Source organism: Perognathus longimembris, chromosome 15 (assembly GCF_023159225.1).
Source record: "Perognathus longimembris pacificus isolate PPM17 chromosome 15, ASM2315922v1, whole genome shotgun sequence".
Taxonomy (NCBI): domain Eukaryota; kingdom Metazoa; phylum Chordata; class Mammalia; order Rodentia; family Heteromyidae; genus Perognathus; species Perognathus longimembris.
Genome location: NC_063175.1, coordinates 6,931,758 through 6,956,965, shown reverse-complemented (window position 1 = coordinate 6,956,965; position 25,208 = coordinate 6,931,758). Strand labels below are relative to the sequence as shown.

Below are 25,208 nucleotides of genomic sequence, written 5' to 3'. Positions count from 1 at the left end.
TCCTCATCTCTTATCCAAGGGGAGCCCTCGGACTCAAGGACAGAATTATGAAACAGCACTGCAAGAGATGCTGAAAGATACATAAATGTAACGTGTGCATGGAGAGCTACTTCATTGCAGAAATACAATTCTGTAACTGCTTGTTATTTGTTTTATGTAATCATTTACTTTTTTAATTAAAAAAATTAAAATTAATATTGTGGGGAGTGCTATAAGGGAGCAATAGTGCCTCTCTCTTTTTTTTTTTTTTAAGGGCATAGCACAGTTCTGTTCTACTATGCTGTTTAAAAACCATGGCTAAAGATTACAGTTAAGTTTTACTCATTAAGAGTTTTAAGACGTGGACTTGGAAAAAGTAGAATTGGTGGAATTATTTCATATAACTAAGAGCTAAGGGACGGTGCCTAGGCTCTGAGAGGGAGAGAAGGGGGGGGGGAGAAGGAGAAGAAGAGAGGAGAGAGGAGAGAGGAGGGGGGGGGGCAGAGAGGGAAGGAAGGACGGAAGGTGGGTGCACAGAACTCTCCGGTTCTCTTTCCACAGCAGTAAGGATCACTCAAGTCCAAGTGACTGTTTTTACCTCTGTAGGCAAACGAAGCGGGAAACAAGTCACAACTCATTTTCAAAAGATAATAATAATTTAAAAAAGAACAAAAACCGCGGCGAGCGCGCTCTGGCGCTGGTGCACTGGCCTTGGAGTGGGTCCGGGTGCGGTGCGGGTTCGGGGGGGGCTGAGTCGGGTATGGGGGCGCCGAGGCAGCCGGGCCTGGGCCCCGAGGCCGTGCTGGGGCTGTGTAGGCTCTGAGGGGGCGTGCAGGGTCATCAGGGCAAATACTTTCTCCCTGGGAACCCACCGGCCGGCCCGGGTCTCTCCCCGTCCCGCTGTCTCTGGCCCTCGCCCCGTCCCCGTCCCCGGGTCGCTGTGTCTGGTTCGTGGGGAGCGCGGGTCCCCCGGGGGAGGGGTCTGGGCGGCGGGTGGGGTGGGGTGGGGGAAGGGGCGAGGCGGGAGGGGAGGGGCCGGGCCGAGGTCGCAGGGGTGTGTCCCAGGGGCCAGCGCGCGCCCGGTGACCGCCGGGCGGAGAGGCACAGATTCGCGCGGGGCGCCGAGCGGGCGGCCGGCTTCCCGAGCTCCCGGCGTGCGGACGCGGCGGCTTCTCCCCCGGAGCGCGCGGAGCGGAGCGGGACGGCGGCGACATGCACGGTGGCGCGCGGCTGGCGCTCCTGGCCTCGCTGCTCTGGGTCTCCGTGCAGGGCAGCCCGAGAGGTGAGCCCCGCGCCGGCCCCTCGTCCCGAGCTGGCCGGCGGGCTACGGGCGGGCGGGCGGGCGGGGCGCCGCAGAGTGGGCGCCCGCATCCTGGTTCAGCTCCGATTCGCAGCATCCGACACGTGGGTGTCCGGCGCGCGCCCTGCCGGTCGCCGAGGCGACCCGGGCCGCCGCTCCTGGCGGACGCCGGCTGCTGCCCCGGGGCGCGGAGAACTGGGGTCCCCCGATCCCGGAGCGGCGACGGCCGGGCGCGGGGCGTGCGGCGAGGGGGGAGCGCCGGTCCTTTTGCCCTGCGTCCGGGGGCTGCTGGGGGCGCTGCCGCCGGCGCGGGGAGGGAACGGGAAAGTTCTCCCGATTGTCCTGCGGTGGGGTAGCGCGACCCTGGCGGCCGGAAAGGCGGGCTCCCGGGGTGGAATAGCGCGGGGTGGCGGGGGTGGGGGACGGCGGGGGGGTCGCGCCCCCTCCCCGAGGGCCGGCCTGGGGCACCCGGGGGCCCCGGCCACAGACGTGCCGTCCCCGAGGGGACCGAAGCCCCTGGTTCCCCCACGCGCGTTTGCATCGCGGGGCTGGGGCGGGGATGGCGGCGGGAAGGGCGGCGGGCGCGCGCTGGGGCCGCAGGCGGACGGGGCGAGGGGGCCGAGGAGAGCCGGAGCGAACCTCATTCCATGTCAACTCCAGGAGAAAGCCCCCCCTCCCCCGCACCCCCTCTCTTCTTTCCCGTTCCCCGGGAATCATCCGCATCCCCGCCACCCACGGAGATGAATCCCCCCGCCCCCCCGCCCCGCCGCCCCGGCCTTTTCTTGTAAGCTGGGCGCAAAACCCTTTGCAGAAGGGATCTTCACACACGCAGCGTGCGATTAGCGGGCACGGTTCCGCACACGCGCGTTCCACCTAAGGAGCACGCAGGTCGGAGGGAACCGGCGGGGCCCCGCCAGCCCGCGCGGGACCCGGGAGTCTGGGCCCCAGCGGAGCGGCTCCCATTCATTCCCATTCATGCGGGGCCGGCGGCGCGGGCGCGCGCGGGACGCGGCTTTGAAGAGCGGCGCTGGGCTGCGCGCTGAGCCCAGAGCCCCCGCCCGCGGGGAGACGGGGGATTGACACCGTTCTCAGCCCGGGAATGGAGGGAAGCCTTTGATTCCCACAGCCCTGGCCCGGTCCTTCTGGGTGCTGAAAGTGACCGAAGCCTCGGTTTCCCTTGAGCTTGCTTGCCTCAGCTCATTGTTCCCAGGAGAGCAGGGATACCCCGAGGTTTCCGGAGTCCGGGGGGGGGGGGGGGGGGATCTGCCCTTGGCCCTGGCCCTGTGAAAGGTGTTTGGAGAAAGTGGGCAGCGTGGGGCTTTTCCTGCTTTGAGAAGCTGCCGGAAATCCACCCAGGGCAGCAGCTTTTGAATCTTTCACATGGATCTCAGGGTTGTCAGTCCACACTCCACCCAGCGTTCGCCATGCCTAAAGCCCATCACTGAGAAACTTTTGAAGACATAGTTTTGAGCTTTGAAATTCGACTTTGGTTTTTGTGCCAGTACTGGAGCTTGAACTCAGGGCTTGAGCACTGATCCTTTGCTTTTCCACTTGAGGCTGTTAACTATATCACTTGAGCGTAGCTCCACTTCTGGCTTTTTTTTTTTTTGCTGGTAAATTGGAGACAAGTTCCTCACTTTGTCTGCTCAGGTAGGTTTTGAACTGTGATCCTCAGGTCTCAGCCTCCTGAGTAGCTAGGATTACAAGAGTTAGCCACCAGTGCCTGTCATAGTTTTTATCCTCATACATATAGCATTAGTCATCAAATAATTCTGACCTTCAGATTATCTGCTGAGTTAGCCTGCCTGGGATGCTGATGGTGTATATGTGTATATGTATATATCATATGTATATACATTTACACATATACATACATATATAGTATAGATAGTCAGCCTGCTACATTACCCAGGCTGGTCTCTAACTTCTAGACTCAAAGGCCTCAGCCTCCTGAGTAGCTTGGTCTACAGGGTGACCTAAGACACCTAACATAGTGACTATATATACATATGTATATATATATATATATGTATAGTGATTATATAAAATATATATTTGCCAGTCCTGGGGCTTGGACTCAGGGCCTGAGCACTGTCCCTGGATTCTTTTTGCTCAAGGTGAGCACTCTAGCCACAGCACCACTTCCGGTTTTTTCTCTTTATGTGGTGCTGAGGAATCAAACCCAGGGTTTCATGCATGGTAGGCAAACACTCTACGGCTTAGTCACATTCCCAGTTTCAAAGTGAAACCCAGCATTATCTAACAACATTTGGATTATGAGAAGCTGTCTTTTGTTTTTCAGCCTTGCCTTGCTGGATTAACTTTACAACTCACGGGATCTGGAACTTTGTAAAGTGAGCTATTCCTAAACACTGACAAATAAGTGTGTTTACAGGACTGGGGGTGTAGTTCAAGCTTGCCTAGTGTGTATTAGGCCTTGGGCTCAAAAAAGGTGTCTTTAAAACTAATGTGTTAAACTCATAGCTGACAATTACATAGAATTGCACTTTCTGCATAGGTTACTTTACGATCAGTTTTTCATTTCCTATCTCAGGCATATTTGCTGTTTATTCTAAATTTTAAAAAGGTCGATTCCAAGTATAAAAACAAATCATCTGAGTAGAAGACTATTTACTTATTAAAAATTTAGGGAGTATGAGCTGGGTACTGATGGCTTACACCTGTCATCCTAGCTACTTAGGAGCTACTCAGGTTCGAAGTGAGCCAGAAAAGTCCTTTTCCAATTAACCAGTAAAAACCTGGGATGGAGGCATGGATCAAGTGGTAAAGTGCTGCTAAGTAGGTTCTTGAGTTCAAGCCCCAGTACCCCACAAAGTTCCTGTATGGATTTCCAAGGTGTCTTTTTCTTTTCTGTCATTATGCTCTAAGTGAAGACTAATTTAAAATATAATTGTTGGAAATGAGGACATGTGTGAGTAAAACATCATTGCCCACCTCCTATATATCCCAAACTTTGTGAGCTGTTTCCTTCTCCCACAGCTATGCCTATAGCTCATCTAGTGTGACTGAGAATCCAGATGCAGCAAAGATGTGAAGCAAGCACATAAAATGTGCTTTAGTGTCTCGTATCACTGCTAGAATCACATTTCTTTATGAACTAGGGTCATAAGATACTTATATGGCCACTTCAAGGTAATCATGATACCTGAAGTATCTTACTACTTAGTAATAACTAATTCACAGAGTTTCATGGATAATCATTATTGTCTGTAGTAAATTTTTATGGGGAAGCGACACGGCTACATTTTCAGTCTTCCTGTATCTACTTCTCTGGTTTCACCAGCTGCAGGAAACCAGAAAAGTTACTTAACCTCTCTATGCTTTAATTTTATAGATGGTAAATAAAATGAGTTAATGTAAAAAATTTAGAACAGCACCCAGTGCACGATTAGCTCCCCCCTGTAAACACTAAACACTATTTATAAACAACATCATTATTATTTTATGTACAACTATGTGAAGATGGCCCATTTCCATAATTGTGTTCTCTGGCCCTCATAATCATTTAGAAATTTGGATTCTGGATTTGGAATCAAATAGTGTTGGGCTCGAATGCTCAGACATGTCGCTTTGATTAGCTGTGACCATGGCTCAGGTTGTTCACCTCTAGAAGTTCAATCTTTCATCTCCTTCCTCTTCAGCTTTACCACCACCACTGACTTTTCTAGAAAGATCATCCTGAGAAATACTTCTAACCTTCTATAAATTCTCATTTCCTCATCAAATTACTTGGCATTCCTGACTCCATTTACTTTCCTTCCTTCCTTTGTGACTATGCAAGTGGTCTTCTTGCATGGTGTGGATATATCCTTGCATTTCATGTCAGTTTTCTTGGGCCCATCCCATGGCCTTAGTGGTGTAAAATACACATAGGTGACAGTGTCCTGTGACACCACACTGGGGTGAGTCTTGGAGTCTGGAGCCTTTCTTTGCCTGCTTTTTGAGCTGAGGTTCTACTGGTGGACACACTTGTACGTGCTCATAGCCAACTCTATTTCCAGACACATGAGCTATATAGAGTTGGATCAATCTCTCCTTTGAGATCTAGCACTGTCTAGATGCCGCCATATTGGTTAGACTCCCTGGAGTCCCATGCCCTTTCCATTGATGCCATTGCTATGATTGCTATTTCTATGATTGGTTCAGCTCCATATCTGTCTCACTCAGCTCAGGCAAATAGTTTCTAGTTAGCATTGTTGGAATAAATAGGAATTGGTTATCTTTATTTAGGAGTTGAGCAACTGCAAGCATATTTTATACAGGTTATCCATGTCCATATGCAAAATTCAAAAGGCTCCAAAGAGTATAGAAAAAAAAAGTTGATTTTGTCACACTCTCTTTTGAGACAGCCACTGCATTCCATTCCTTAGGTACCCTCCCAGAGGTGTTTCTTTCTGGAACTTTTAGATGTAAGTTATTTATGAACACTCCTTCTTTCGTAATAATTGCCAGAGAGGTACCAGCCATCTCTCAATGAAACAGGATGCCCAGAGCGTGTGTACCTTGTACAGGTATTAAAATGTCACCTAGTAAATTTATATACTTTCCATCTTCCAATTTGTCCCTTCCAACTAGGTGTTGGACAGAAATATATTATCAGAGCAGTGTTTCTGGATCTTTCCAGCTTGAAAATGACATACTGATTTCCACTATTTGTAGAAACATTGTTTATCAGTAAACTATTTTAGCCCATATATACATATATATGTGATACAGAGAAATCAAGTTTGAAAATAACTCTGAAGTTTAGAATACTTTTGGGGGCAGGAAAGTGAGAGAAAATGAGGGAGGGGGTAACACTGCTTGAAAAGAAATGTACTCATTACCTTACTTATGTAACTCTCACCCCTCTATACATCACCTTTACAATAAAATTAAATATATATACATATGTATATATAAGCAAAAAGAAGAGAAAAAATAAAATAGAATACTTTATTAATAAGGTTACTGGTAAGTACTATTTACAGGAAAACTTAAAACTTCACAGAAAACCCGAGTTTTTAAGAAGAATCTTACTGAGTTAATGTTAAGAACCCTAAATACAAAAATTAACTGGAAGTAATCAGACAGAATGCTGGAACTCAACCTTTAGCTGAAGTTTTGAGTTTCATTCCTGAGAAAGGATTGAAGGAACAAGATAAAGTTCTAATCTAAGAAAGAGGGATACAGCTTATTGAAAATAATTCTTTGACTTGTTCTATTTCTAAAATGCTAATAATGCATCCAAGGACAATAGAATAAGCCAATGTATTGCACAATTAGTGAGGAGCAAAAACCCTTCATAGAAGTAATTTAGTTAAGTTCATGAACTTCGGTTCTGTTGGAGCATGCCTATGAGGGCACTGTTTCAGCATAAAATACCAGGGCTAGCTGGCTTCCTTGCTTTTCTTGTCCATTATAACTGAGGGTGACAGGCAGGTCCGAGGGTAACGATTTAAGAATAGCTCCGAATCCTTCTACTTGCATCTTTGTTTTCTCAAGGCCGGGTCAGGAGCACTTTTCTTGGGTTAACTTGTTCCCAGTCCTCCTGCGGAGAGGCGGGGGTGCTGGGGGCTTCAGACAATGGAGGCAGTGTGATGCATGGTAGAGTGCATTCTTGTCTGTGTAAGCATTTACCTCAGAGTGTTAATTCAGAAATGGTGGCTTGCAAATGCCACCACCCCATCAGGAGTGTGATTTCAGTGTGTATGTGTGAGTATGTGTGCTGCACTATTTTTTTTCTTCTTCACATCAGTCATTTGAAGTTTGAATCTCTCCAGTTCAGAAGTTATCTTTGAAGTCTGATCTGTTGACCCAGCAGGCCATATGCCTTAAATTCTTGTGCCAGAGAACCTCCTATATTGCTGGTGGGAATGTCGAATTTAGATCAGGGGGTATTTATGGAAAGTGCCATCTTTGCTCATTCCCCAAAGTATTTCCTGAGTTTTGTTCCCTGGCTCTGTAACTTCCTGCTGGAACCTCAGGAAATTCTCTGCAAGAGCAAAGATGTTTAGAGAAGATATTTAAATGTAGTGGTTTTAGTGTTACTTCTTTTTAACAAAGAGAGACATTTAGAAATTATACCTACCATGTTGACTATTAAGTACTACCACATGAATATCTAACAAGTTTTCAATAATGATAGAATCTTACCCACAAAAAACTGGTTACCTTGTTATCTCAGATTCAGAACAAGTAATTCCTTCCTCCTCAGTGGGTCATCTTGGCTTCATCTTCCTTTTCTGGTTTTCTTTTGCATGTACCTCATCCAACTTGTCTCTTTCAGAAGTCATTTCTTCTTGTTTTATTTCTGTTGCCCTTAAGAAATGGTCACCAGCTGTCTAAATTGCCATAATCATCCAATGTCTCTAAGTTGGTCTGTATGGAAGTGGAGGTGTGGCTCAAATGGTAGAACACTGGTCATGAGTGAAACAGCCAAGGAAGAGTGTGAGGCCCTGGATTCAAGCCCCACTACTGACACACACACACACATACACACACACACACACACACACACACACACACACAGACCCTCTGTCTCTCTGTCTGTCTCTGTCTGTCTCTCTCTCTCTCTCTCTCACACACACACACAGAAAAGTGAAAACAATACCAACAAGCAAGCAAATCCACGTTTCTGATGTTAGCACGCACCTTTCATGAACTAGTCCACACTGCAGTTAGACTAACCCTGGGGCCAAGATGGCCCCTCTCCCAATCCCTCCCAATTCAGTCCCACCACCAGCTTTTACCCACCGCTTTCTTTAGCCATTGGTTCTACTTCTGTTACAAAGGTCAACTTCCTGTCCCTCTGCAGAGCTGAGGGCGATCCCTGCACCTGAGATGTACCCCAGTTCCCCAAACTTCAGCGGCCACACGTGTCTAGTCTGCAGCTCACTGCCCAGGCTCCCTTGTTACCGAGGCCTGTGCCAGCCGCCTCCTTTCTGAAGTTGCACTGAGTTCGATGATGACTGGTGCCCACCCGCTCAGCGCTGGCCTCCTGTCCGCTTTTGGATGACCTGGGCAGAAGACCATCAGCCAGGGTTGTTTTCTTTTAAAGGACATTTTTCTCAAAGATTAAATCCTCACTAAGCATCTATTAGCACATAGATAAGAGGTCAGGACCTGGTAGAGGATCTGGGTCCTGGTCCTTGGGGTGATGGGAGTGTAAGTCCCACAGACCCCTGAGGGAGAATGAGATAAGAGGAAAAGACTGATGGTCAGAGAAGGACTAGTACGGCAGGAGGCACGTGGCTCGTGGAACATTTCTCAGGTTCTTATTGCTTAAAAACGGAACAGTAATGTGAGCAGCTTCGCAGGAGCAGCCCAGACAGATGGGGGATCTTAGCCTCATACCAAGTAAATTCTAGTCACCTGCTTAGAATGAAGTCGGCCTCAGTGGAAATCGCATCTAGTTAAAGCTTGAGGAGTTTGCTTGACCACCCCAGCAGACATGGCGGTGATGTGTGAGGTTCTAGCATGCTAGAGGGCAGTATTGGTGTTAGGGGTGCGGCTTCACCCTTCCCAGGCCAAGAGGACTAACAGGATATCTGTGGAATTGTTCCAACCAGAGCTCTCCAAGCGCTGGCCAAACTCTTGAATTGATGTATTTCAAGTTCTGTGGTGAAAGCCAGACACTCACAGGCTGGTAAGTTTGAAATGCATTTGAAGGGGAAGCAGATCCCACCGGAGGTTCTTCCTTGTGCGATCTGTATGTTTCTATGTGTTTCCATGTCTGTGTGTACGTGCACATGCTCACATGCACATCAATACTGGGTCTTGAATTCAGGGCCTTATGTTCTTGCTTTGCTTTTTGTACACACAGTGTCACTCTAACACTTTAGCCACGCCTTTACTTCTGGATTTTTGCTGGTTCATTGGAGATCAAGGTCCTGGGATTAGTCTGCCTGGCCTGCCTCCACCTGTGGTTCTTAAATCTCAGCTTCCTGTGTAGCTAGGATTACAGGCTTGAGCCACTACTATCTGGCAAGATGTCTACCTACTCTTGAGCAAAACATCGAGACAGAACAGAGCAAGAGCTCGAAAACCAAGACATCTTGCAGCAAATGATTTGGAACTGCTTGTAAAACTACAGAAATTTCCAGAGGTGGCAGACTTGCCTTAGCGACCATAATATCCTCACATAGTTTCTGTATAGCAAACCCAGCTTTTGGCCCTGACTGAACACAAAGGCCTTCCTTCCAGTTTCCTGGACTGTCTAAGATGCAAGAGGATTGCTATAAGCAGATCTTGACTGTTTCAACAATCCTTATTCTGTCTGGCCACCAATGGCTCTTGCCTGTCATCTTAGCTACTCAAGAGGCTGAGATGCTGAGGATCACAGTTTGAAGTCAGCCTGGGTAGGAAAGTCTAGACGATTTTGTTTCCAAAATAAGCAGCAAAATGCTGGGCTGAGGGATAGTGCAAGTGAGAGTACCAAATCATGAACAAGCAAGCCAAGCAAGAAACATAAGGCCTTGGCTTGAACTGCAAATGAATAAAAATAAAATTCTTGTTTCATTTGGTTTCAATGCTTGTTCCCAGAGCTATTTCTTCTGCTCTGCTGTTTCTGTGGTGCATTTCGGGATGCCGGCTAGCACACTTCCTCAGTCCCTCAGAAATCCTAACCTATTCTGTCAGCTTGCTTTCTGAATTTCAAACTGTGATAAATCTTTATTTTTATGCAAAACATTATCTCCAACTCTTTACATTCCACTAGGCTTCATGACATACTTTTGTTCACTCTAGAAGTTTAGAATAGAGGGACTTGGAAATGTAAACTGGTGACATGCCTTTGGAAGCTGAGTTTGCATTTCTTTTGTCTTTTGTGTGTGTGTGTGTGTGTGTGTGTGTGTGTGTGTGTGTGTGTGTGTGTTTATGTGTGCTAGTACTGAGGCTTGAATTCAAGGTCGTGCTCTTCCTAGGCTTTTCTCACTCAAGGATGGCATTTCCACACTTCCACTTCCAGTTTCTTTTCTTTTTTTTCTTTCTTTCTTTTTTTTTTTTTTTTTTTTTTGGTTAATTGAAGATCAGAGTTGCATGGCCTTTTCTGCTCAGGCTAGCTTTGAACTTTGATCCTTAGATTTTAACCTTCTGCCTAAGAAGCTAGCATTACAGGCATAAGCCACTGGCTCCTCATGAGTTTGCATTTCTTTAAAGGAATGAGCATTTCTGTTTGTTTCTGTTTTTGAATGGGTTTTTGATGTGTTGCTCAGGCTGGTCTCAGACACCTGATCCTCCTGTTCCAGCTTTCAGAGTAACTGAGACTTTAGGTGTTGCCCACCTTGCCAGGAGTAAGCATTTGAAACAGGTAATACCTTTTTGGCAAGAGGAATAGTTTTTCCTGTAGGATTGAGTTGTCATGTCTATTTCAGTTCCTGGGGTTTTGTGTTTGTTTGTGTTTACTTTTGGATGTCTGCTCATTATTTATCCATTCGTGCAGTCAGGCTGGAGCAAATGTAGGAGCTGCATCTCAAAGACTCTGTCCTCAGCTTCTTGCCTCGCTGTGGGTCTTGAGGCTCGTTAGCCTTTCTTGACATTCTAGATGTATTTGTATATGAAGTTCCAGAAACTGAGAAGTGTCACGGAGAATTTTCCTCATAATGCATACTGCCTAAGGAAAGGGTTGAGGGATTAAAGTTCCACGGGTGCAAGTTAACACCTGCATGTTTTTCTGCTTCTATATGATTTAAGTTAACAGTGAAATGAATAGTGAAGCCAGGATTGAGGTGGAGAACCTGGACATTTCTGAGACTGTAACTTTGGGCTTGTAGGGTCAGCTTCAGTCCCAGACAGCACAGGCGCCCAGGCCTCCCTGCCCTAGGGCTTCCTTTCTTGAGGGCCACAGAGCTCACCTGTTTGGCAGGCTCTTGTGCCAGGAGGGTATATTCAAGCAGTGTGACACAAAGTCCCTTTCCTGGATGCACCTAAGACTTTTACTAACATGGGGGCCCAGGTTCTCACTCTGGGGATTATAATTTATTTGGGCTGTGGTGGCGTCTAGTCATTTGCATGTGAAAGATGTTCCCTAGGCAATTCCACTCTACAGCCAGAGTTAAGAAGCACTCAATAGATTTGCACTGAAGTCTGTATAATTACACAGCAGCACCAAGCCTGCAGCAATCCTGCACTTGCCTGTAGGGTGTAAGTCAGGGCATTGATCTCCTTAGTCGTCTAGAGTTTTCACATAACAGAAAGGAGCACTGTTTAGCATCGTGTCTGCATGGTGCTCCATCCACTTGGTGACGTGTGAATAATAAGTCTCTCACAGCGTGTACAGGGAGTCGGCTCCTTCTTCATGACTCTGAGTAGCACTTGCTCAGTGTCCCAGTAGTTAGATAATCACACTTAAATCTTGCCTGGCTGACTTTGTCACTTGCTGACTTCTTGCTTTAAAAAATAATCCTGATTAAACATGCCCCTTAGGTTTTCTTGTGTTTTGGGATAAGTTCTGAGTTGGCTCACTCAACCAAAATTTATGGGTGGTGGTATACTAGGTAACTGGGGATTGAACTCAAGGCCTGGGCACTGCCACTTGGCTTATTCATTTAAGTCTAGTGCTCTACCACTTGAGCCACAACTCTACTTCCATCTTTTTGGTGACTAAATGAAGACAAAGGTCTCATGAACTTTTCTACCTGGTTGCTTAGAACTTCAGTCCTCAGATCTCAGCCTAAGATTATAGGTGTGAGCCACTGGTGCCCAGCTTCAAATCGCTTTTATATTCAGGCATTATTTTGAGCACTTTCCCTCCTTTCCTGACATGTTGTTTTTTTTTTTTTTTTTTTTTTTGGCCAGTCCTGGGCCTTGGACTCAGGGCCTGAGCACTGTCCCTGGCTTCTTCCCGCTCAAGGCTAGCACTCTGCCACTTGAGCCACAGCGCCGCTTCTGGCCGTTTTCTGTATATGTGGTGCTGGGGAATCGAACCTAGGGCCTCGTGTATCCGAGGCAGGCACTCTTGCCACTAGGCTATATCCCCAGCCCCCTGACATGTTTTAATAAACCATAAAAACCATAGAATCTTTTATTCAGGGATAGTCTGAGCTTCTTCTCTCCTAAACCAGCTGCTCATCTTCCTTTTCCTTCTTCATTGGGTGACTCCAGGGAGAGCTGTTCTCATTCACCCTCTACTCCTGGTCGCTTGACAACTGTCTTCAGTCGAGGACATTCTGCAAATGTTTTGTGGAAACGTCATCACTAGTTGGCTTAGTAGTTCCCTTTTAGCTCCACCCAGTTCAATAAGAACTATTTTTTTCACATCCCTGATGATACAACACACACACACACACACACACACACACACACACACAACCACCTGTGTGGAGTCTCTCTCACTAGCTCTCCTGCTGTAGTTTATTGATTAGGTACTGCAGTGACTGCCCGACTGGGCGTAGGTAGAATGGGGAGCAGGTGCCTGTCTGCTAGGGCTGGAAGATGCCCCCAGAGGAGCCAGTCTTACTGCTTGTGGCGGGCTGATATCTAACATGACCCATAAAATAGTTTATGAAGAACCCAGCAAGCTGTTGGCGCTAGCTTCCCTTACCCATCAGACAAGGCTTCAGACAACATGGTCAGAGAAGTTCAGAAACTCCCTGTGCTTACAGATAGAGCCCAAAGACGGACAGGGATGAGCTCCAGAATTAGAGAACTAGAAGGACCTCAATCATCGGAACAGATTATTAATCAGGGTTTTTTTTTCCCACCCCACCAACTCTATTTAAAGAAACCTTAATTTATATTTTATAATTGAATTATTTTTATTGATGAAGAATATTCCATTCATTCTTAAAACTCATATTCAACAAAAACTCACTTCTAGGCTTGGAGTACTTGAAGCATTGACTTCAAGACATCTCAAGCCAGCAAACCTCACATAGTAGAATCATAGTACCACTTGAGTTTCTAGAATGTGCCACACCCCAGGGCTTGTAGCCAGCCCCCGTGGGAACTGCCTGGAGTGGCTCACAGGTGAGACTCAGCTCCACTCTGGCGGAGGCCTCTGTTCTGAGGGTCCTAAACACCTGTGAAACTCCAGTTACTGTGGTAGAACAGTGTCAACACGAAGAGAACTTTTCTACTTTTCTACCGTTGGTTTTTTTTTTTTAATTTTAAGCTTGTTTTAATAGGTCTCATAGAATTCTTTTAAAAAATGATTTTAAGAACTAGTAACTCAGTTGGGCATGGTGACATAGTCCTTTAATCTCAGCTATATAGGACGATTGTCGTCTGAGGCCAGCCCCAGGCAAAAACATGAGAACTAACTCCATTTAGAAGCTAACTAAAGCAAAAGGGGCTGAGGCATGACTCGAGTGCAGAATGCCTGCCTAACAGGCTGAAGGGTCTGAGTCAGACTCCATCCAGTCCAGCCTGGATAATTTTAATAAATAAATAAATAAATAAATATTATATATATTTATATAATGAAATAAATAAATAAAACCAATAACTTAAAAAACACCTCCTCACACACAAACATGTTCTTTTCCTTCTGAAGGCATTATGAGGTAGAGCATTAAGCACTTTATTTCACTTAAATGGCCAGCGGATATGAGCAGTTCCAAGTTCCCAACCTGTTTCTCTCTCACTGACTTGGGTGGTGGGTGAGGGGCAGTATTCCTTAGCCTTTGGAGCCTTCTGGCTGGGCTTGGTGGCCTTGCTAATTCCACCACCATCCGTGACTCCCACACCACCAGCAGCAAAACAGCACGGAGGAGAATGAGGAGAAGAGCTTGCGACATAGGCATCCTCGGCAGGACAGGAGGTGCAGGTCCAAGAATTGAGATGACTCCAGTTTGTAACCAGGATGGGATCAGTCTGAAACACTGGATGCATGCTTGTCTAAAGCCATGCTGGTTCCGAGGCCTGCAGTCTTCCCCTCTACCCCTCCCTGGTCCCCTGCCCTTCTTTCCCTCCATTCTCCCTCCCTTCCTCTCTTTCTCCTCTCTCCTAAGGAGTATGAACTCAGCATACTGATGTGTGTAATTTCAGACTTGGCATTGGCCTCCTAGCTTGTTAGCATTTGCTGACTTGCCATATTTCATACGAAATGGAGGTTTTTGGGAACTCTACCTGGCTGAGTTGAAAGGACTTGGTTGAGTGGGAGAACAGCTGCTCCCCCCCAGGCGTTCCAGCCCCAAACATCCTCTCCTTCTCAGGAACAGAACAAAGGCACACAGAATTTATGTCACAGATGGATTTGTGTTTGATAAAAATCACTTTTTACTGAATTGAAGAATGGCCTATTCTCTTCAGAAATATGAGCACAATATCTTCTGTGTCTTTGGTATCTTTAACTGTGTTGGTTTAGTTTTAATTATTATAATTGACTGAATTAAAATGGACCTTTTTTTTTTACCATGTCCAACTTCTCCTGAAATCTTGTATATAGGATTATTTTCTGTAAATGAAACCATTTCAAATTCATTAGTAAAAGAACACCCCAAACAATATTTGAAGCGCTCAAAACTACTAAGGAAGAGAAGTAACCTTTTGGGTACTGTTCTCAGTTGACATAAGTCAGTTTAGCTATACTGAAGAACAGTAGTGTATAAATAAGGGGTTCAGGGTCTGTTTGCTGGGTGCTGACGTCCCCGAGAAAGTTGGAGGTAAATTACCTTTGGCTTCTCCCCCATCTCTCTGGCACCAGTGACCCAAACGCATAGCTGGGTTGAAATGTTGACTTGTATGGTACAGATAGCAACAACATATTCTTTTTTCTTCTCCCCCATCTCTCTGGCACCAGTGACCCAAACGCATAGCTGGGTTGAAATGTTGACTTGTATGGTACAGATAGCAACAACATATTCTTTTTTTTTTTTTTTTGCCAGTCCTGGGCCTTGGACTCTGGGGCTGAGCACTGTTCCTGGCTTCCTTTCGCTCAAGGCTAACACTCTGCCACTTGAGCCACAGCGCCACTTCTGGCCATTTTCTGTATATGTGGTGCTGGGGAATCGAACCCAGGGCTTCATGTATATGAGGCGAGCACTCTTGCCACTAGGCCATATCCCCAGCCCAGCAACAACATATTCTTATTACCAACAGTCCTAAATTAAGTCTTAGAGCATGTCCTAGATTATGAGCTGTAGCTTCTGTGTTTGTGTGTTTATATGTATGTATGTGCACACACCAGTATTGAGGCTTGAACTCAGAACTTCTTTGCTAGGAGGACCTCAGTCATCAGGCTTTTTCCCACCTCACCAACTCTATTTAAAGAAATAAGAAATTTTTATAGGAAGGAAAGAAAAGGCAAAATCACATTAATGCCTTTCTAAAATTGTTGACTACAAGTTTAAGTGTATATCTGTGGACTCTATTTTTCTCCCTTAATCAAATGAACCTGGTATAAACATATAATATATAAGGCCATAAACAGTCACATCTGAGTCTTTGGGTGGACATGGGTTTCATTTTTCTTGAATAGAATTCATAAGAGTGAAATAGGGGTAAAAGATAAATTTGTGTTAATTTAAAAAATGAAGCTGGATGCATTACTTTCCCTTGTCATCCTAGCATCCAGAGGTGGGATTTGACTACTTGAGCCACAGCTCCACTTCTGGCTGTTTGGTGATGAGAGATGAGAGTCTCACAGACTTCCCTGTTTGGGCAGACTTCAAACCATGGTCCTTAGGATCTCAGCCTCCTGAGTAGCTAGGATTGCAGATGTTGGATGATCAGCTTTGCTGCTCTCCTTTTGGGAATTCAGACATTTCTCTTGAATCAGCACTGAGCAGTTGGCTGCTGCTTGAGTCCATCCTGATTGCAGGAGGTTTGGGGGTAACCTTCTGCACCCTAAGTCTCCTTCAGGACATGGGCTGTGTTTTACCCTTTGTACTTAAAAGTAAGGTAAATCTCCATGACTTAACAGTTTGATTGCAGTATAAGCTATACAATCATAAACTGATACTAATTGTAAGTGAACAGATTAATAACTGGTAATTTCAGTGTATTGTACAACCAACACCACAACCCGGTGTGGAGCAGTTCCAGGAAGTGTCCCTATTTCTGTTTGTACTCAGTTCCTTCTGGCCAACTTTCCCCAGTCCCTAGCAATAATCTGCTGTCTGTACTTACATGCCAGCCTTTTCTGGAAGCATCACATGCAGTGCCTGGTTTTTATGTCCAGTTTCTTTCACTGACGATAATAAAGATGTCCTAGGTTCATGTATTCTGTGTTACTGGAGGATATTGTGTTGTGATTACATACTAGTTTTTGTTCATTCCTCCATCAGCTGATGAGCAATCTGACTGGCTGTGGGACCTGGTAGTAACACTATAAACATTTGCATCTGCATCTTGTGTGGACATGGGTTTCATTTTTTTTTTCCAGTGGAATTTGTAGGAGTGAAATAGGGGTCAAAAGATGAATTTATGTTAATTTTAAAAACAAAACTGGATGCGTTACTTTACCTTGTCATCCATAGCACATAAGTTCCAGTTGTATACATTCACATCTTCACAACACTACACATTCTCATAACAGACATTTTGGTGATAGGCATTCTGAGGCTTTCAGTACCATCTCCTGGCATGAATTTCCATTACCCTAGTGACTGAGAACACAGCATCTTTTCATGTGCTGATAAGCCATTCACATTCCTTTGCTGAGATGTGTATTCATAGGTTGAATTTTAAATTTTTTTTTGGTATTCTTAGGATTGAATTATAAGAGTTTCCATATTGTTATAAATATGCTCTCCAAGAACTATTGGAAGCACACAGTAGATACCAAAATAAAGCAACACAAAATTTGTTTCTGTAGAAGGGTGGACCATTCGCCAAACATCTGGCAAGCAAGCACATGGAAGAGGCAGGCTGCTCCCTTATTTATCCCTGATGCCGCAGGCCCTGCCCCTCTGCTCAGATTGGTTGAACTCAGGTTCACAACTTGCTCTTGACTGGCTCGTTTGAATTGGGTAAAATGTGTTTACATGAGGTAGCTTTGAAATAAGATTAACAATACACAAATAATCTCAGAATATACCCTCACCCCCTGCTATCTCTTGTACAATCTGAGGTGGGTCTTAATTCCATCTTGACAAGAAACTATTTGAAGGCAAAACCTTAGATTCCAAAAATCCTTCCTTATTCCAGAGCAGCTTCCTTAACAAAAGCCAAGCCACCAGTCCAAAGAAGGGACTTTTTTCTTCCCGTAGTCCTGGGCCTTGAACTCAGGGCCTTGGCGGTTTGTGCTCAAGGCTAGTGCTCTACCACTTGAGCCACAGTGACACTTCCAGCTTTTTTTTTTTTTTTTTGAGTAATTTATTGGAGATAAAAATCTCATGGACTTTTATCCCCCGGCTGGCTTCAATCCACAATCTTCAGATCTCAGCCTCTTGAGTACCTAGGATTATAGACATGAGCCATTGGTACCCAGTATTGTCTTGTCCTTTTCTTAATGGTGTATTTGAAAACGCCTTAGTCTTCTTGTTTTCTTAAACTTACTTTCATGAAGTAGTTGATCAACTGTGTTCCTTTATGAATTTGTCTTTTGTCTTCTAAGAATTCTTTAAACCAGGGCCACAGAGATTTTCTCCCTTCGTGTTTTTCCTAGGAGTTTTATATTTAATTCTTACATTTAGGATTGCCATCTATTTTGAGTTAACTTTCGTGTTTAGAGAGGAGGCAATATGTAAGTTGATTTTTTTTTTGCACATGGATATCTAGTGATCTCAACAGTTATTAAATTCCAACAGAAATTTTTATAAGAAAGAAAGAAAAGGCAAAATCACATTAGTACCATTGCTAAAAATTGCTGACCACAAATATGTGTATAGCTGAAGACTCTTTTTTTCCCCTTAATCCAGATGTTTGGTCTTAGGCTAACATTACGACATCTCTGTTCCTTTGGTTTTATAACAACTTTTCTGACAGATAGTGTTCCTAACCTGGTTTATTTTTTCTCACCAGATTGGACTGTTCCAGTTCTTTGCTTTTCCATTAGAATCAGCTTATCAACTTCTGTTTAAAAGCCAGATGAAATTTTGATAGCAACAGTTTGAATGTATAGACCAGTTTAGATAGAATTGCTGTCTAACATTATTGGTCTTCCTGTCTGCAAGTAATTCATAATACTTTGTTCACTTAATATCCTGTCGTATAGGCTTTTAAGTGTATTGATCTTGAATATCTTTTCTTAAACTTTCTTTGTAGTTTGTTCATTCTGAGTTTTAAGAAAATCCTAAGACAGCCCTTCTGTGTTTCTAGGGTCCCTTGTTACTCTTTTGACTGGCCCATCTAGCTATTTGTCACTTGTCTCTACTGAGACCACAATTTTGGCTGGCCACACTGGGAGCTTTCTTTGCCCTTCTATACCAAATTTATGACCTTGACTGACAACTTCACTGTGTCTGTGCTCTCCTTGTCTGCTCCAGAAGTTGCAGACTTCCAAAGCCACTTAGGTCTGGTGATCTACCATGCTGGTGGCTTGTGATGAAGCATGGTGGCCTCAGCTGACAACCATTCTCTTTTCTTTCTTTTTTTTTTTTGCCAGTCCTGGGGCTTTGACTCAGGGCCTGAGCACTGTCCGTGGCTTCCTTTTGCTCAAGGCTAGCACTCTGCCACTTGAGCCACCGCTTCTGGCCATTTTCTATATATGTGGTGCTGGGGAATCGAACCCAGGGCTTCATGTATTAGAGGCAGGCGCTCTTGCCACTAGGCCATATTCCCAGCCCTGACAGCCATTCTCTTCCACTCGTCTCACCTGAAGCTCCAGCAACTTTTCCTGCTGTTTTTCAGTATTTCCAAATGGTTTTTATCTACTTCCATAAGTGGTGTGAAGACTCTTGAACCCATTTATTCTGACAAAAACAGAGAGTCCTCTAAAACATGTTAGCTGGTGTAGATACCTTGTCTACTATGAATTTTTTTCCAATGAAAATCCATCTTTACTGTTCATCATGCCATTAGCAATACACTGATTTGACGGTGACCCATTGCTAATCTACTCCATGATAATATGTGATGTATTGATGTCGACTGAGACAGATAACAAGGCATCTCTAGGGCATGGGTACTATTGCCTGAGTGGGAAAATGGGCTACTGTGAATACTAGTTGTATCTCTGATACTAGTCATGGTTTACCTACGTTTCTTTCTGTTTTGCTCTCTGAGACTCTCTTTTCAATCTCTGCCACTCTCTCACATTCACATACACTATCTCAATCTTTACACTTAAGTTAATTCACTTCAGTTTCCATTTTTAGTGAGTCATTATCACCACCATTGAGAGAAGAACGTGGTGGCAAATTCAGTCCCTAAGAGAAATTGGCTACCTAATTCAGTCTTCCTTTGATGGCTTGGAATCACGGACCCAGCAGCTGGAAAGAAGGGCTAGCATTCTCTGGAAAACAAGCAAGGCTTCCGAACTTCCCGACATCCTGAGGCCAGAGGCTGAAGTGGGAGAAATGCTTGGGCTGGTGACTCTATCAGAGGATGAGGTTGCCACAGGAGGAAGAGTAAAAGGAACACTTTAGAACTGCAAGTGTGGACTCATCTTTTCACCCCAGTGAGATATGTGGTAAAGGTAGACTATTTGGTATTTACCGAGTTGTTTTAAAAGAAAACACATCAGAGACAGTACGTATAGAAGACATAGTGCAAATAGATGTGCTTTCAGGTGTAATGAATTCATATAGCCCTGCCTGGGTTTTGATTCCTTCTTTACTAAAATGTGGACATCAAGTAAAATATTTTTTGTCCAGCGAACAAAATAAAATATAATACAGGGAAGAACTTGGAAAATCATTGGAAAATAATTTTTGACATCTAATCTCAGTAAGAGCCAACAAGAGATAGAAGGGAGGAGGGCCTCGAGGGCCTCTCCTCTGGCCTTGACCTTCCCCTGTTTCTTCTGAAGAGAAAGAGCAGGGAACAGCCCTGCCTTCGCCCTCTTTCTGTCATCTAGACCTCAACCCTCTCTAATGCTGAAACTCAAAGTCTGAAGACAGCTAGGGAAGGCCTATCAGCTTCTACAAAGACAGTCTGGAAGGAAAGAAAGAAGGGCTGGGTATTTATTTAGATTCAGTTTCTTTCAGAAAATTTCTGTCCTTTTTCATATATTGATCTTGAGCGTTTTGGGGTTTTTTTTGGTACTGGTCCTGGGGCTTGAAGTCAGGACTTGGGCATTGTCCCTGATCTTCTTTTCCTCAAGGCTAGTATTCTACCACTTGAGCCACAGCTCTACATCTTAATTTTTGGTAGTTTACTAGAGATAAGAATGTCATGGGGGAAAAAAAAGAATGTCATGGATTTTCCTGCCTGGGTTGGCTTTGAACTGTAACCTTCAGATCTCAGCAACCTGAGTAGCCAGGATTACAGGCACAAGCCACTGGTGCCTGACTTTTGAGCTTGTTTGTTCAGTCAGGATTTTTTCTTTCTTTTCTTTTTTTCCCCCAAATCTTATTTGTCTGGCTATCTGTGGAGGAGGCTGAGCCATACAGGTTTGCTTTAGATTTCTCTGCTTGATGCTCCGTGGACCGGGTTCGTAGATTGTCTTTGTTTTGAAGCCTTGAAGTGTTTCCCACTTAACCCTGATTTTCCCTCTAAAAATAGTTACCAAAGGTCCCCCAGACATGAATGCAGAATGGGTAATCTGGAGTTCTGGTTAAATAGTGATAGAAAACTGCTGGAGGAGGCATGATCTCACAAATCAGTGTGGCTGCCTTTGTGCCATGCTTGACCGAATTGACTAAACCTGCAGTGTTGAAGCTGGAAGAAATCCCAATAGATGGTCCAGTCTCCCAAACTCAAAGCAGTCTCAGGGGGTGGGAGAGCTGGTTAGACAGGAAGCATAGTAGCTCTAGCCTGAGAATCTACTTTAGCAGATCCCCCTGATATGAGTACTAACATCAGAAACGTACCTTTAACTCAGCTGTCTCTACCCTGTGCAGAGTGCAATCATACTAAATATGGCTATAGATAGTAAGCAACTTCCTCTGCTATCCTTAATAACACAGTTATTGATAATCTGGTCTTAGGATCATATTAACATTTTTATTTTTGCTTTCTCTGGTGATGCTGGGGTTAAACTGGGGGCCCTGGACTTGCTAAGCAAGGAGACTATCATTTGAGATATATCCCTAGTTCTTTTCACTATAGTTATTTTTCAGATGGAGCCTCCTGCTTTTAGCCTAAGGTGACCTAGCCCCGATCTTCCTATTTCTGCCTCCCAGGGAGGTGGAATTACAGGCTAAGGCACTGTGTCTTCATGCTAACATTTTTCTTGACATTGCCCTCATCTTATGAACACAACCTTCCCCTTACCTGGAAGAAGGATATATTCCAAGGCTCTTGGTGGGTGCTTGAAACTGTGGATAGTATGGAGTCTTGCATGTACCATGTTTTTCATTAAACATACATGCTTATATAAGCTTCATTTCTAAGTTAGCTGGTAAGACATTGACAACAACAATAGCAAAATGGGACAAATACAACACTATTTCATATAATAATAAAATTATTTAAAACATATAAATGATTTATTTCTGCTATACAGTTTTCATATATATGACATATATGCATAGGACACACACACAAACACACATGTACGCACACACACAGAGTTGAATGCACTTAGCCAAACTTTCACAGAATCCCACACCACCTGGGTTAAGGGCATGCCAGTATATCTGCCACAGAAGCTATATCATATTTGCTGCCTTGATTAAGCCATGCCATGCTTGTTATTTGATTGGAGGTGGGCTGGGCTGGTTGGAAAGGCCTACATTTATCCCCAGCAACTCACTCAGGTTTTATTTTTTGCCACTATTGGAATTCCATTAACTCTATGACCCAGTGTGTTCTCTTCATGTACCTGGTGCCTTTTGATATCATTATCTATGTCAAGATTTAAAACATTGAACGAAGAGGTGTTGGGTAACACAGGCAAGGGAGGAAAGCCCAATCTCATATACTTTATGAGGTTTGTGTTGTGCTTGGAGATAGCATTTCAGGAAGGTGCCTTCCTTCACTTCCCCATCTTGTTTGGTGAATGAGTGGTCTTTGCTTTCCACAGGAAATCAGTTCCTGTGATGCTGTAGGGCAGTTCTGGAAGCAAATGATAGTGAGGGGTGTGACACAGGAGGAAAACTGGAGTTAGCAATATGAAGTGTGATGTGTATATGCAGTAGAGATATTCAAACTAGGGACCAAAAGACACAGACTTTAAGCAAGCAAGAAAGGTGACTTGATGAGAGCTGCCGGTTGGGTTTAGAAAGTGAATGAGACCCCAAGAAGGGCGTTTTTAGTGGTTAAGAAAGAAAGGAGACTCTTAATTGAAGCAATGTGAGACAAGAATGTGAGGTGAAGAATTGGAGATCACAAACATAATTTTTGTATCCATATTCTATCTAGTAACAGCTTTTGGAAATAATTATCCCCATTCAACCGATGTGTTTATATAATGAGATGGTCCAGTCTCAGGGGGACATGGTACAGAAACCAAGAAAGCAGAGCACATCAATGCCAGCCAGACGTACTCCAAGGTTATTGCAGTAATCAAAGGTCTACCTTTGATTTGTTATGGTTAAGTATATTTGTCTGCTGTTAGTCCATAAAGTGAAAGATCCCTCAGAAGGTATGTGCTAGAATAAAAGTGTTTCTCCCCTGGTGTGCTGTGTCCGGTGTGCCTTCTCCATCTTGGTATGGTGCCATCTGGTGTGTGTGGACATGCTCTGTGATGCTCCCACTGTAGTGTACTTCTTATAACTTGTTCCTGTGGTTAAACTAGGCAGACTGTGTGATGCCTAACTGGTTTTCTTGCTCTGTACAATCTTTCGGATAATCTTTTAAAAGTATGTCTCTCTATTAAATATTACATTTAGCTAAGTCTATGAGTAGAGATGCCTGGCTTCCCTCTGCTTGTGAGACCCTTGCATCAGGAAGAGTTTGCTGGTCACAGTTTCTGTGAGCACTTCGAACAGTGTTTCACACTTGACAGGCTCTCATTAAAAGCTTATGGAGTATGTTCTTGTTTGTGGTCTTCTGTGTAGATGCCCAAAAGTGGGGCTGCTGGGTCATAGGGGAGTTCTATGTTTAGCCTTCTGAGGAATCTCCATACTGCTTTCCAGAGTGGCTGAACCAGTTTACATTCCCACCAACAATGTAGTAGGGTTCCCTTTTGGCCACATCCCCTCCAACATTTGTTATTGTTAGTTTTCTTGATATAGGACATTCTTACTGGGGTGAGATGGAATCTCAATGTTGTTTTGATTTGCATTTCTTTTATGGCCGGTGATGTAGAGCATTTTTTCATATGTCTCTTGGCTATTCTCATTTCTGCACCAGAGAAGTATCTTTTTAAGTCTTTAGCCCACTTGTTGAGGGGGCTATTGGTTCGTTGCAGTTTTGTTTTGGAGGAATGTAATTTTTTTAGTTCTGCATGTATTTTAGATATGAGGCCTTTGTTTGTTGTATGGCTGGTAAAGATCTTTTCCCAATCTGTGGGCTTTCTGTTTATCTTGTGAGCTATGTTCTTTGCCCTGCAGAAGCTCTGCAGTTTGATGCAGTCCCATTTGTCCACCCTTTCTTTGATTTGTAGCATTTCTGGGTCTTTGTTAATAACAGGAAGTTCCATCCTGTGCCAAGGAGCCCAAGTGTTTCTCCTACTCCTTCCTTTAGAGTTTTCAGGGTACCTGTTTTAATTTCAAGGTTTTTGATCCATTTGGAATTGATTTTGATGCAGGGTGATATATAAGGATCTAGTTTTAGTTTGTTGCATGTGTTGAACCAGTTTTGCCAGCACCATTTGTTAAAGAGGCTATCTTTCTTCCAGACTATTTTTTTTAGCTCCTTTATCAAAGATTAAGTAGGTATAGTTCTGTGGGTTTATTTCTGGGACTTCAATTCTGTTCCATTGGTTTTCAGGCCTGTTCTGGTGCCAATACCAAGCTGTTTTTTTATTACTATAGCTTTATAATACAGCTTGAAGTTTGTTATTGTAATTCCTCCAGCACTGTTTACCAGCACAACAATGTTTATTGCAGCACAATTTGTCATAGCTAGAATTTGGAACCAACTCAGATAACCCTCAGTAGATGAATGGATCAGGAAAATGTGGTACATATACACAACGGAATTTTATGCCTCTATCAGAAAGAATGTCATTGCCCCATTCGTAAGGAAAAAATTATACTAAGTGAAGTGAGCCAGACCCAAAGAAACATGTACTCTATGGTCTCCCTCATAGGGAATAATTAGCACAAGTTTACGCTAGTCACAGCAGAGGATCATAACGGCCCAATAGCCCTTATAAACACGTAAGATGATGCTAAGTTAAATGAACTCCATGTTATGGAAACGACTGTTATATCACTGTTGTAATTACTATCAACATGCGATGTGAAACCATAGTTTCTATTATTGATGATCCTCTTGTATGCCCTTCCTGTGGTTGTACCTGCACTATCTCTGTATCTTATCTGAGTACATTGGAAACCGTGTATACTGGTATTAGAACTAGGAAATAGAAAGCGAATACCAAAATCGAAAGACAGTGTAAAAAAAGACAAACGACTACAAAAGCCGTACTTGCAAAACTGTTTGTTGTAAATGAACTGAACAACTCATTGGGGGGGGGGGGTAAAGGAAAAGGGGGGTGGGGGAGAGGGGAATGAGGGAGGAGGTAACAAACAGTACAAGAAATGTATCCAATGCCTAACGTATGAAACTGTAACCTCTCTGTACCTCAGTTTGACAATAAAAATTTAACTAAAATAAAATAAAATAAAAGCTTATGGAGCTGGAGCCAGGCCCCAGTGGCTCGCCCCTGTAATGCTAGCTCTTCAGGAGGTTGAGATCTGAGGACTGTGGCTCAAAGCTAAACTGAGCAGGAAATTTGTGAGACACTTATTTCCAATTGATAAGCAAAACACAAAACAACAACAACAAACAGAAGAAGAGCTGTGGCTCAAGTGGTAGCCTTCAGCAAAAATGT

The 25,208-nt window shown here is 44.2% G+C and overlaps 1 protein-coding gene across 1 annotated transcript in view; it reads left to right on the top strand.

Moving 5' to 3' along the window:
- The first annotated feature begins 1,106 nt into the window (after window positions 1-1,106).
- The window catches only part of Lama1 (laminin subunit alpha 1), a 148,007-nt gene continuing 123,905 nt past the window's right edge, over window positions 1,107-25,208 (top strand). The window contains exon 1 of the mRNA XM_048363582.1: window positions 1,107-1,261. Within this exon, the coding sequence (XP_048219539.1) occupies window positions 1,192-1,261 (70 nt within the window). The 5' untranslated portion in view covers window positions 1,107-1,191. The remainder of the gene's footprint in view (window positions 1,262-25,208) is intronic.